Here is a 14,008-nt window from a genome sequence, read left to right on the forward strand (position 1 = left end):
AGAGTGATGCCTCCATTCCCTTCTTTTTTTTTTCAGGAGAGCTTTGGCTATTCGGGGTTTTTGGTGATTCCATATGAATTTCATCAATAATTGTTCTATTTCTTTGAAGAATGACATTGAAATTTTGATTGGAATAGCATTGAATCTGTATATTGCTTTTGATAGGATGGCCATTTTAATAATGTTTATTCTTCCAATACATGAGCAGGGGACGTCTTTCCATTTCTTTGTGTCTTCTTCTATTTCTTTTAACAGTGTTTTATAATTTTCTTTGTATATGTCCATTACCTCTTTTGTTAGATTTATTCCCAAGTATTTGATTTTTTTTTGTTTCGATAATAAAAGCGATGGTTTTTTTTTTATTTCTTCTTCAGATTGTTTGTATATAGGAATGTTACTACCTTTTGCGTGTTGATTTTGTATCCTGCCACTATACTGAACTGACTGATGAGTTGAATTAATTTTTCTGTGGAGTTTTTGGGGTTCTCTATGTATATTATCATATCATCTGCAAATAGTGATAGTTTGACTTCTTCTTTTCCTATTTGGATTCCTTGTATGTCTTTCTCTTGTATTATTGCTCTGGCTAGGACTTCCAGTATTATATTGAAAAGCAGTGGTGGGCCTCCCCGGTGGCGCAGCGGTTGAGCGCTGGGTTGCGAAGCTGCCCGCGGCCTCTGTGGCGCCGGTTCGATCCCCGGCTGCTCCCTGGCCACCGGAGGAGGGTCCCACATGGCGCGCAGACCTCTCCTGCCGCCCGCTGCTCCCCTCAGCAGTGTACTTCGGTCCTTCTGCCTGCTCTGCTCCCCGCTCTGGCTCTGGTGAATTCTCTCGCCCTCCCGCGCTTCTGACTGTACCCAGTGCATGTATAAACAAAAAACAAACAAATAAATAAATAAATAAAAACATGCCTCTATTAAAAAAAAAAAAATCTAAAAAAAAAAAAAAAAAAGCAGTGGTGAGAGTGGACATCCTTGTCTTTTTCCAGATCTTAATGGAAATGCTTTCAGCTTTTCACCATTGAGAATGATACTAGTTGTTGGCTTCTCATAGATGGCCTTTATGATGTTGAGGTATGTTCCTTGTATCCCAAGAATTTCAAGGGCTTTTATCATGAATGGGTGTTGCACTTTGTCGAAAGCTTTCTCGGCATCTATTGACATTATCATATGGTTTTTATATTTCTTTTTTGTTGATGTGTTGGATAACGTTGATTGACTTTTAGATGTTAAACCATCCTTGTGTCCCTGGAATGACTCCTACTTGGTCGTGGTGAATTATCTTATGGATACATTGTTGGATTCTGATAGCTAAAATTTTATTGAGGATTTTTGCATCAGTGTTCATTAGGGAGATTGGCCTGTAGTTTTCCTTTTTTGTGTTGTCCTTGTTCGGTTTTGGTATTAGTGTAATGTTGGCTTCATAAAACGTGTTTGGTATTATCCCTTCCCTCTCAATTTTTTGGAAGAGTTTGTGAAGGATAGGCACTAATTCGTCTCTGAACCTTTGGTAGAATTCATTTGTAAATCCATCAGGTCCTGGGCTTTTGTTTTTGGGGATGTTTTTGATTACCATTTCAATTTTGCTGCTTGTAATTGGTCTGTTTAGGTGTTCTATTTCTTCTTTATCTAGCTTTGGGTGATTGTACAGTTGTAGGAATTTGTCCATCTCCTCTAGATTGTTGAACTTGTTTCCATATAACTGTTCATAGTAGTTATTGATTATTATTTTGATTTCTGCTGTGTCTGTTGTGATTTCTCCTCTTTCATTTCTGATCCTGTTTATTTGTGCTTTCTCCCTTTTTTCCTTTGTGAGTCTGGCTAGGGATTTGTCTATTTTATTTATTTTTTTAAAGAACCAGCTCTTGGTTTCATTGATCTTTTGGATTGTTTTTTTAGTTTCGATTTCATTTATTTTTGCTTTGGTTTTTATTATTTCTTTTCTTCTACTGGTTTTGGGGTTTTTTTGTTGTTCTTTTTCTAGATCTTTGAGCTTCGAGATTAGGTTGTTTCTTTGAGTTCTTTCTCGTTTTTTGATGTGAGCCTCTATTGCTATATATTTTCCTCTTATTACTGCTTTTGCTGCATCCCGTACATTTAGGAAATTGGTGTCCTCCTTGTCATTCAATTCAAAGAATTTTTTAATTTCTTCTTTGATATCCTCGTTAGTCCAGTGGTCTTCCAGAAGTGTGGTTTTCAATCTCCATGAGGCAGGAGAGTTCCTTGCCTTCTTTTTATGGTTTATTTCTAGTTTGATGCCTTCATGTCAGAAAAGATGGTTGGTACGATTTCAATCTTGGTGTATCTGTTGGTGTTTGTCTTGTGTCCCAGTATGTGATTGATCCTGGAGAATGATCTGTGTGCGCTTGAGAAAAATATGTACTCAGATTTTTTTGGGTTTAGCGTTCTATACATGTCTGTTAAGCCCAAGCGCTCTAGATCCTTATTTAGAGCTTTAGTGTCTTTACTTATGTTTTGTCTCGTTGATCTAACCGGTGTTGATAGTGGTGTGTTGAAGTCTCCCACTATGTATGTGTTTTCTCTGATGTCTATTTTCAGAGATGACAGTTGTTGTCTGATATATTTTGGTGCTCCTTCGTTTCGTGAATATATGTTAATGAGTGTTATTTCTTCTTGAAGTATTGTCCCCTTGATCATAATGTAGTGACCATTGGGGTCTCTTTTTACCTTTTTGAGTTTGAAATCTGTTTTATCTGATAAAAGTATAGCTGTTCCTGCTTTCTTTTTTGGTCCATTTGCTTGTAGCATTGTTTTCCATCCTTTAACTTTGAGTCTATTTTTATCTTTTGTAGCTAAGTGTGTTTCCTGGAGACAGCAAAAGGTTGGGTTTTGTTTCTTTTTTTTTTTTTTTTTTATAGAGGCATGTTTATTTATTTGTTTGTTTGTTTGTTTTTGTTTATACATGCACTGGTTACAGTCAGAAGCGTGGGAGGGTGAGAGAATTCACCAGAGCCAGAGCGGGGAGCAGAGCAGGCAGAAGGACCGAAGTACACTGCTGAGGGGAGCAGCGGGCGGCAGGAGAGGTCTGCGCGCCATGTGGGACCCTCCTCCGGTGGCCGGGGAGCAGCCGGGGATCGAACCGGCGCTGCAGAGGCTGCGGGCAGCTTCGCAACCCAGCGCTCAACCGCTGCGCCACCGGGGAGGCCCCTGGGTTTTGTTTCTTAATCCAGGCTGCAGCTCTGTGTCTTTTTATTGAAGAGTTTAGTCCATTTACATTTAGAGTTAATATTGATATGTTAGCATCTGTATTTGCCATTGTGTTTGTCTGTCCTTTGATTTTATTTATTTATTCTTTTAATAACTTTTTTTTGGCTTTATTTTGTTGTTATTCGTCCCTCTGAGGTTCTGGCTTTAGAACTCCTTGTAGTATTTTTTGGAGTGGGGATTTAGTCGTAATGAAATTCCAGAGTTTCTGTTTGTCTGGGAAGGTCATTATTCATTCTTTATAGAGGAAGGAAAGCTTTGTGGGGTAGAGTATTCTTGGTTGGCATCTGTTTTCTTGGAGTCTGTTGACTATGTCCCTCCACTTGCTCCTTGCCCATAGTGTTTCTTCGGAGAAGTGTGATGTCAGTCTGATTGGTTTTCCTTTGAATGTTATCTGTTTCTTCCCTCTTGTCAGCTTCATTATTTTTCCCTTGTGCTGGATTCTTGGGAGCTTTACTATTATGTGTCTTGTTGTATTTTTCCCTTTGTCGTGGATGTTTGGTGTTCTTCTTGCTTCTTGTATATCAATTTTCAGCTCCTTCTTCACGTTTGGGAAGTTCTCGTCAATTATCTCCTTGAATATTTTCTCTGTTCCTACATCTCTCTCCTCTCCTTCTGGTATTCCTATAACTCTTATATTTCCTTTCCTCATGGAGTCAGATAGTTCCCGAAGTCTTTCTTTGGTCTTTTTCCTTCGTACTTCTCTTTCCTTTTCTGTTTTGGTTCTTTTTTATTTCTGTGTCTTCAAGAGTACTTATTCGCTCTTCCATTTCAACTATTCTGCTTTCATTGCTTTTCCCAGAGTTCTTTAGTGCCTCCATTTATTCTTTGATCTCCTGCATTTCTTTTACTTCCCTCTTTAGGGCCTCAATTTCATTCTTCTGATTGTTGATTATTTTTCTCTTATCATTGTTTTCCTTTATGACTTCTGTCAGTTTTTTAATTACGGCAATTTTAAATTCTCTTTCTGGAAGGGTCAGAAGTTCTTCCAAGTTACTGTCATTGGAATCTGGGGGGTGGTTTTCTTTTTGTGGTGTGCTTTTTTCCTGAGGAGTTGCTGGTTTACGTGTGGTTTTTCTACTCCCTACTTTCTGTTTTCTAATTTGCCGTATGCATTGGGACACTGTGTTGCTGGTACTGGCCGGCATCTTGGGCGAACTTCCCAGCTCACCTCTGGCTCCTCTAGGAGCCATCTGCTGGTTTCAATCGGACTTTACTGAAGAAAGGTTCCTGTTCTAAAAAGGCGATGTGGGTTTGCACTCCTCTGTGTGCCCGGTCTGCCCCGGTCTTGGGTGCCCGCTCCCCATCCTGGCTCAGACTGCAGGCCAGAATAGGCCTGGTGTGGGTGAACTTCCCAGCTCACCTCTGGCTCCTCTGGGAGCCTTCTGCCAGTTTCAAGCAGTCTTTATTGAAGAAAGGTCCCTATTCTAAAATGGCGATTCGAAGACTGTCACACTCTTCTGCCGGCCCGGTCTGCCCCGGCCGTGGGTGCCTGCTCCCCCTCTGGGTTCAGACTGATAGCCAGAAGGGGCCTGGCTAGGGCGAACTTCCCAGCTCACCTCTGACTCCTCCCGGAGCCTTCTGCTGCTTTCAAGCAGTCTTTACTGAAGGAAGATCCCTATTCTATGGGGTGTTGGTGATATTTTTTTCTGGTCGCTAGGTGGCGACAGAGATCTCTCCTATTGTCCTTGGGGAGCTGTTTTTTTTCACCCCGTGGGACGGGGAACAGAGTGGGAGTGGTGGGGAAAGCCTCAACGGCTTTGGGGTGCTGTGTCTGCCTTGTGCCCCACCGTCATGTGGAACCCATGCCCCGAACTTCATGCCCCGGGTCTCAGTTCCAAAGCCCTCAGGTCCAGGATGTGGATTGTAGCCCAGTTCAGTGTCCGCAGAAATGGCGCCTTTTGCACCCCACTCCCATGTCCGGGTGCCTGGTTTCTGTTTACTCAGTGAGGGACATTCACCTCAGTGGTGGCCCCCGCGCGTCTACCCACAAGCCTAGGTCGTAGGCACGGGGACCTGGGCAGCCGCAATCTGTGTATCCTTTTCCAGTGCGCCGCTTTTCCACACAAGCTTCCCGGCTGGCCCGGGGATGTGTGTAGGTCTCTGGGAGTCTTTGTTTTTCTCTAATGGCACCTGGAGCCGTTCGCTTACCTCTGCAGCGAATCCTGCAGGGTTCTCCACAGCTCCAGTTCACGGGGTGTGGTGGCTGAAATAGTTCCTTTCCACTCACAGTCTCGCTTGATGCGTAGTTTGTTCTTTTTGGTTGTTTCAGTTTTTTTTTGGTTTTTCCTCCTTTCTGTTGGTTGGAGAGTGCTGACTTTGTGGGTGGGGGAGGGTAGTAGGGTTCTGAGCTTTCCTCCCCTCTAGTCCTCTTTTATGGCAACTTTCTTCTTCGGGTAGTTTGCTGGAGTCGCCCGTTTATCTTCCGTGTCCCAGTTCTCACTGGAACCTGCCGCTTTTCCTCCCTATTAACTTTTTTTTAATGGGAGATCTTACTCACAGCGTTTCCTGGCCGCCATGGTGATCCGCCCTCTTCCCTCATTTTTGTTTTAACACGTCTCTCTGATTTGTTTTTGAATCTTCCTATTCTTTGTTCTTTAGCTAATGTTGGTCAATTTTTTTTTCTTTTAAAAAAACTAGCTTAGTTTTGTTGATCTTTTCTTTATCTTTTTAGTTTCTATTGTCGTTTAGTTTCTATTTAATTCATTACTGCTCTGATCTTTGTTTATTTGCTTCTTTTAACTTTGGGCTTAGGTTGTTTTTCATTTTCTAGCTCTTTGAGGTAGAAAGTAAGTTGTTTATTGGGGTTCATTCTTGTTTTTTAATGTAGACTTTTATTGATATAAACATCCCTCATAGAAGTGCTTTTCTACCATTATGTAGCTTTTGACATGTTATACTTTCATTTTCATTTATTTCAAGATATTTCTCTATTTCCCTTTCACTTCTTTTGGTTATTCCAGGAATATATTGTTTAATGTCCATATATTTGTGAATTTTCCAGCTTTCCTCCTGTTATTAATTTCTAATTTTAGACAGTCATGGTTGGAAAAGATACTTGGTATGAATTCATTCTTCTTAAATATCCTAAGACTTGTTTTGTGGCTATTATATGTTTTATGCCAGAGAATGTTTTCTATAAAGCACACAGGAGAAGAATGTATATTCTTCTGCTGTTGAAAAGCATGTTCTATAAACGCCTGTTTTTTTGGTCCAGTGTGAGGTTTTAATTGTTTAAATATTTTCCTTGCAGTTTTTCTTTTTTTTTTTTGTTTCAGTCATCTATTCATTGCTGACAGTGGGGTATTTGAAGTGCCCTGGTATTGCTGTATTGATTCATTAATGGTGACATTGTGTTTATCATTCCAAATCGTTTTTCACACAGTTTTATATTTTATATACTTAATGAGTACTTTATATTTTAAACTACTTCCTTTATAGGTAAAATTTGTTGCCATACTCCAAACTTTATTTTGTGCTTAACCTTTGATGTTTTAACCATACTTGAAACATAACATAATCGTTTACACATAGGTGTGGTTATTTATGAACTAATGTTCATGGAATTTTACTTTTTAGATAGTGTTGATTTGTGTAACACTTGTATTGTTCTTTTGCTCATTTTGTATGTCCACAATCTTGTAGTGTGTTTTTTCCCTTGAAAATACATGGAAAATTGAAATGTGGAACCAGGACGAAAACTTGCCACTTCAGCCTTTATTCTTTTCACTGCTCAAATTATGTACTCTGCTACTTGAGGTGCATTTGTAACCTACTGAATTTCTAGTTTGAATGGCCAGATGACTTCTAAACTCATTTGGGTTAGAAGAGTCAAGTAATATTACTTTGTTTTGCAGGGGTTCACGACCAAGTAAAACTGTAGATAATAATAACATGCAGCATAATGTACACACTAAAGAAAAGCGAAGAGATGATGATGGCATTTCTCTTAAAATTTCTGATACTCAGCCTAAAGGTTTGTGAACCTTAGAAAACTGTTGTCTTTTTAATGTTTGCTTAATAAATTTGAAATAACTTTAAAGATATAAAATTATGTATAGCTCCATCTTATATGTATATATAGCTTTATCTCATTGTTCATTTAAAGATGTGAAAGTAGAGCAAGATTATTTAGCAATATATAGAAAATTGCTAAATTTACTTTTTTTATATTTCTTGATTTTTTACTAAATTCAAAAGTTAAATTTGATTATTTTTCTTTGGTGGTGGGAATGGGGTGGGCATAGAGCTATACAGTTATAGTATTAATTTATCTATTTCTAAGTGTCATTTCCATGGATATATCTGGTAATGGATATTACTACTAACTCAGTTGTCAACGCTAGCTTCCCACTGTCTATCCTCCTACTATGAAATATATTCTTTATTCATTAGAATTTCTCTCAACTCTAGGAGGATGCCAAAACAAGCCACTATTAGCAAATTTAAAGGTAAATACATCCTAGACTTCTGAAAATTCTTTGTAGGCCACCTTGCATGTAGGGTTAATTGATTAACTTCTTTTCTCCTTTTTGTCTCTCTTAATATTTTAAAATAATTCATAAAAATTATCACCTAAATGATTTACTACATTAGTCAGATGTGAATTTAACATCTTAATGGGTTTCTTGGATTAGTGACAGCTACTAGTTGGGATATTTTGTTTTCTGAATTGTTTTATATATAAACTTTTCCCAGAAACAATTGTCTTTAACTACCAAATGAAAATATAAGTAATTTTATAGGTAGGCTTGGTCCTTTAATAGCTATTAAGCCCTCACAATCCACTGTGTTCCTAGGTAGAGCAAGAATAGTTGAATACAAATCTTTCTCTTTGTGCCCTTTGAGTATTAATTAAAAGTCACAGTGGAATTTTAGACTTGAAGCAGGGAAAAAAATGCATGATAAAAGAAACACTCTATACTCTCTTGGTATCACTTATGGTTCTCCTTGCAAGTAAAGTGCTTTCAAGAGAATTAGCTATTGAAATTTTATTAAAATTCATTGTTTTCATACTAGGTAACTGTGTCTAATTCCAGTTACTTACACCTATAAATTAATGGGAATCCTGAATTAAACCACAGCTATGCCATTCTTTTGTAGTATATTAAGTTTGTCTTGTGGACTTTTATGAAAATAATGCATTAGAATTATTTAATATTCTTCTTTTATAGGAATTTTATACTTCTTAAATTGTACATGCCAATAGTATTTGCAAGTTCAATTTTTTATATTATTCAGGTGGATTCCTATTTTAATAATATCTAGCTCTATCTAGTAAATTTTTTCATATTTGGAGATAGTCTTAACTAATGTGCAAATATTAAACTATTTGAAGGGAATCTCCTGTGTAATAGTGTTTTTCTCAAGCCCTCTTCTTTTAATCAGTCTTTTTGTGATAGCATTTATGTTTAGAAATTATAATTTGATAATGTCTTACATATAGAAGTCATATTTTACTACCTTTACAATGTACAAGATTGGAAAATGAAATTTAATGTGCTTTTCAAAATAAGGAGTAGATGATTTGGGGGGAGCTGATTTCCTTAAGGGAGGTAGTAAAGAATTTATTCTTTGGAAATTGGAAGACTTGGCTGTCTTGGAGTTTTTGCTTTCAGTCTCTTCCAATGCCTGACCTTTAAGCAACAACAAAAACATGTTATGAATGTAAATCATTAGGTGTTTATGAAGCTAGATAGCAGCCAGAATTTGAAGAGCGTAGTGTATTGTTAAAAAACTTTGAAAATGGAAGGGTTGGGCCATTTAGTGTTACATGGGTTATAATTTATGAATTCAAGGAAGCTGCTTTGGGGCTTGCTGTGTATAAACTTTGAGTTAGTACTCATGATATAGATTCTGAAGTAAAATAATTCATGATAAGCCTCAGTTAATTAGGTAGAACCTCTTGGAAGATACTTTTCTTCAGTAAATAATATTTGATAACTAGAATATATTTGATATCTGAAATACTAAGTATATTTAGTAATAATTGACATGGGTTTTAAATAATGTTGACTTAAAAAAGGGAAACTTTCTTCTCTGTAGGGCAATAAATTTATTGGAGATTTCAAATGATAGGGCCTAGATATTTAAAAAGAACAGACAAACTGAAGCAAATTGATAATTATGTGAATGATTTCATATCACACTCAACTGCTTTCTAGGAAAGGCATTTTGACTCAAATGAGTTTACTCATGTGGAATACTAAGAAAGCAAGCAAAGAAATTGAAAAAAGCAAACCAAAACAAAGCCTTCAGTGGTGGATATGGTGTGAAAACATAAATTTGAAGAAGTGTGAATCTTTACCTTTAAAACATATACAGTGATGTACACTAAAAATATCTCAATAAAAATGATATAATTAAAAAAAAAAAGAAATGAGTTTTCCAAAGAAGACTTTTGGATATGATAGCCAAATGTAGTTATAGTAAAAGGAAAATGTGATTTGGTTGCTTTGCTTTGGTTACTAAGGAATACTCCTTTTCAGTGTTATTTTCTCACCTCATATTTATTGTACAATGAATGTTTATTTTGTGTATGCAGTTTAAAATGAGGTCTTTCTTTTTATTCATCAGTGCCTATATGAGAATTTAATAGTCTACATTCTTTTTATATTAGCTTTGGAGATACTTTGTAAAGCATTTTTGATGCTGGATCTTTGAACTCTTCTAAACAGGATTTTGTTTTCTCTTCTTTTTGACTATGTCTCTCTTTTTTAAAAGACCTTAATAGGGGAAGTAGAAGTTGTGATCATCTTGAAGAGGGGAGCAGAAACAAAGATGACACATATGCTGATTCAAAAACACCTTCCAGGAAGAGAAAGAAAAGACTCAGAAGTAATTTACCTGATTGTCTTAATTCTACTTCTGCTTTGTATAACTCAGCAGAACAGTCAGTAAGTATATGTATTTTGAGGTCTTATGAAATAATTTGTGCTATGTTGAAAGTGAATTGACTGTGCAAAATAATGTTCTTTCAGTTTTCTGTTTTAATCAAGTTTCGTATTTTTATTTGCTTCTCTCCTAAATTGTTTGATTTTTAAAAATAATTTAATGAAAACTTCTTGCAGTAATACATTTATTGTAAAAAATTTTAAATATATTTATATATTTAAAGATTTATTTATTAATGCATACAAGAACTGGGGTACAGGCCAGAGGTGTAGGGTCGGGGGGGATTCACCAGAGACAGACTGGGGAACAGAACAGGCAGATTGGCTGAAATACACTGCTGAGGAGAGCAGCAGGCAAGTCAGGAGAGGTCTGCTGCGAGTCAGCAGATTGAACTCTGCTGCAGTGGCTGTGGATAGCCTCATAGGTTGTCTCTTAACCTCCTGCGCCACCAGGGAGGCCCCTTGCTCTATGAGAATTTAATACTGTACAGTCTTTTTATATTAGCTTTGGAAGTACATTATAACGCACTTTTGATAATGTTTCTTTGAACTTTTCTAAATGAGATTTTTTCCTGTACTATTTGACGATACGTCTCTTGTTTTTTAAGACCTTAATAGGGTAAGTAAAGAATTACTATATTTCATGCGTATATCATCTGTTTTCAAAGAGAGTATACAGATAACAGTAAAACTATAAGACAGCTTTTTGATTTACAAGGTGTAGGGTAAGGTAAAAAGTATCAGGCTTTTCTGCCCTCCCGCCATCTGAATACATGATGGATCCTTGCGGCCCTGAATGCATGCCTGATGGCAGGCACCTGGAGTAGGGTGTGGGCATAGGTAGATGGAATTCACCTGTGCTAAGACTGGGCTTTTAAGGGCGGCTTCATGGGGACGCCAGCAGAAGCAGAGATGCAGAAGCAAAACAAATGGAGAAAGGAGAACCACAAGAACAGGGCCACCAGAGAACGCCAGAGAGCCCAGGTAGAGTGAGGACTTGCTGGGGGCTGGGAGGCCTGCCAGCCTCCCGGCCCCCCAGCACCCCTGCCTGCCATGTGCTTGGTAAATCCCAATAAAAGCCTACAAAAGCCACTGAGGACTCATTCCTCCTTTACCTCAGTCTGCTGGATCAGAAAGCCTGCACTGTGCTCATTCCCGCCATTACACAAGGCATTTCAGGATCTTGCATTGCTTTTGACTTATAAACATGGTTTGGGTTTATAGAGTAATAGAGATGTAAAGTCAGTGATTGATTTTCATAATTTTTTGTATTATTCTCTTAATTTTTTGCTTTTGTTACTCATGGTCTCATTATTTCACAAAGGAACACTGTAAAACAATTTTTTCTCTTAATAGAAAGGCCATCTGGGTCACTTGTAAATATAGGGGTTTCACTATTGTAGGGTAAAGAAAATGTCAGGCTTTCCTGCCCTTCCGCCATCAGGATAGATGATGGATCCTTGTCCTGAATGCATGCCTGATGGCGGGCACATGGAATAGGGTGTGGGCATAGGTAGATGGGATTCAGCTGAGCTAAGACTGTGCTTTTTAAGGGCGGCGTCACGGGGACGCCAGTAGCAGCAGCAGAAGCCGAAGCCGAAGCCGAAAGAGAAGCCGAGAAGCAGCAGAACGAACTCCAGAGAGCTCAGATTGAGGACTTGCTGGGGGCTGGGAGGCTGGCAGCCCCCCAGCCAGCCCCCCAGCCAGCACCCCTGCCTTGCACGTACCCACTGAACCCCAATAAAAACCTGCAAAACCACTGAGGATTCTGACTCCTCCTTTACCCGGTCTGCATGGGATCAGAAAACCTGCACTGTGTCCAGTCCAGCCCCTTACAACTATCTTGTATTAAAAAAATGGTTAGTGTTAGATTGGAGTAGCCTAAACTGTCTATCTTTGACTTGGGAGGTGCTGGCAAAAGTAAAATAGTATAATTGTGGGGCCTCCCTGGTGGCACAAGCACATGGCGCAGCAGAACTCACCTATTTCACCGGCTGCTCCCCTCAGCAGTGTATTTCAGTGGATCTGCCTGTATTTCAGTGGATTCTGCTCCCCACTCTGTTTCCGGTGAATCCTCTCACCCACACCCCCGCCCCCACACCTCTGGTCTACACCTTAGCTCTTGTCATATAAATAATAACGTAAATCTTTGAAAAAATAGTATTGTACAGTTTTCTATTCTTGCAGTTATAGCAATGATATATTTATTTTATGTTCTTTCTTTAGGAATTAAATCTTTAAAAATTCATTATACTATCCAAATTTGAAAATGCTAATCTTTGTGTGCATTTATTTATGTTCAGAAAGAACAAGAAAATGACTCAACAATATCTACGGTATCTGAGAAGTCAAGTGAAAACTGTCATCAAGATCCAAAACTGCTTGAAGTAATTACACCTGAGCCTGCAACGAGTGATTTGAATAAACACGCCTCATTTAGTCAGCAGGTGACTTTGAGTGCTGCTCAGGAAAGCAACTCTAACTGTCCAATCACTGAAACTTTTGAGGATTTTATTTCTGGTGATACTCTGGGGCATTCTGCCCTGGTTGAGAAGGGTGAACATGAAATTCACACAGTAGAAAAGCCTCTTTTAAGTGAACACAGTGCAGGGAACAAATTGTTGATCTCAGCTGAACCAAGTAAGTGACTGGAGGACTATCAAGGCTCTTAATTTTCTCTGCTTAGATTTTTAATTTCTTTTCTTGATCAAATAATGGAATAAGCTGTGTATGACATCACTGTAGAATATATTAACTTTAGAAAAAAAGACTGAGTGTTGGGACTTGATGAATTTTGTTGTATTGGTTTAGGTAAACAATGGAGTTCTTAGGAGCAGGCTAATTTTTTTTTTTTTTTTAGTGTGCTGTAACTCATCTCAGTAGTTTTTAATTTTTATGTATTTTACATCATTGTTCATTTTTGTGTAATGTATGCTTGTATGCTTTCCCCTTTCACGTGTAGTCCCCATAAAATTCCCACCACCAATTCACCCGTGAACCATCACCATGGTCCTTGTGCTCTTCTCGCCCCTGTTTTGATCCCACTACCTCCCTCTCCCTTGGAGAATCTCTCTGATTTTTTGTTGCCTGCTAATTTTGTTTTTTTTTTTTATTTATTATTATTGTTGTTTTTTTCTTCCTGATCCCTTATTTGGCTCCCTATATTCCTCCTATAAGTGAGAAACTATCTGATATTTTTCTTTTTCCTTCTGGCTTATTTCACCGAGCATAATTCCTTCTAGCCCCATCCATATTGCTGTGAATGGCATGAGTTTATCTTTTTTGATTGCTGAATAGTAGTCCATTGTGTATAAATGCCACATCTTATTGATCCAGTCACCTATTTTTGGGCATTTGGGTGGTTTCCATATCTTACCTATTTTAAATAGTGCTGCAATAAACATAGGAATGGAATTGCTGGGTCATATGTTTATCTCATTTTTTAGTAATGTAAGGAACCTCCACACAGCATTCCATAGTGGTTGGGCCAGTTTGCATTCCCACCAGCAGTGTAGGAGAGTTCCTTTTTCTACACCTCTTTGTCAACATTTATTGTTGTCTGTTTTTTTATTTTTAAATTTTTTTTAAAGATTTATTTATTTATACAAGCACTGGGTACAGTCAGAAGTGTGGGGTGGTGGTGAGAGAATTCACCACAGCCAGAGCGGGGAACAGAACAGGCAGACTGATGAAGTACACTGCTGAGGGGAGCAGCGGGCGTGGCAGGAGAGGTCTGTCATGCCATGTGGGATCCTTGCCGACAGCCGGGGATCAAACAGGTGCTGCAGAGGCTGCGGGCAGCTTCGAAGTCCAGTGGTCAACTGCTGTGCCACCAGGGGAGGCCTTGTTGTCTGTTTTTTTTTAATATGTGCCATTCTCACTGCTGTAAGG

At 38.4% G+C, this 14,008-nt stretch overlaps 1 protein-coding gene across 1 annotated transcript in view; it reads left to right on the forward strand.

Annotated features, from left to right (window-relative positions):
- The window catches only part of SENP7 (SUMO specific peptidase 7), a 168,385-nt gene that overhangs the window by 69,973 nt on the left and 84,404 nt on the right, over positions 1 to 14,008 (forward strand). The window contains exons 7-9 of the mRNA XM_054700652.1: positions 7,082 to 7,200; positions 9,948 to 10,120; positions 12,421 to 12,757. Coding sequence (XP_054556627.1) covers positions 7,082 to 7,200; positions 9,948 to 10,120; positions 12,421 to 12,757 — 629 coding nt within the window. The remainder of the gene's footprint in view (positions 1 to 7,081; positions 7,201 to 9,947; positions 10,121 to 12,420; positions 12,758 to 14,008) is intronic.

This window comes from Talpa occidentalis, unplaced genomic scaffold, assembly GCF_014898055.3.
Source record: "Talpa occidentalis isolate TD23 unplaced genomic scaffold, MPIMG_talOcc4v2.1 talOcc4.4, whole genome shotgun sequence".
Lineage (NCBI taxonomy): Eukaryota > Metazoa > Chordata > Mammalia > Eulipotyphla > Talpidae > Talpa > Talpa occidentalis.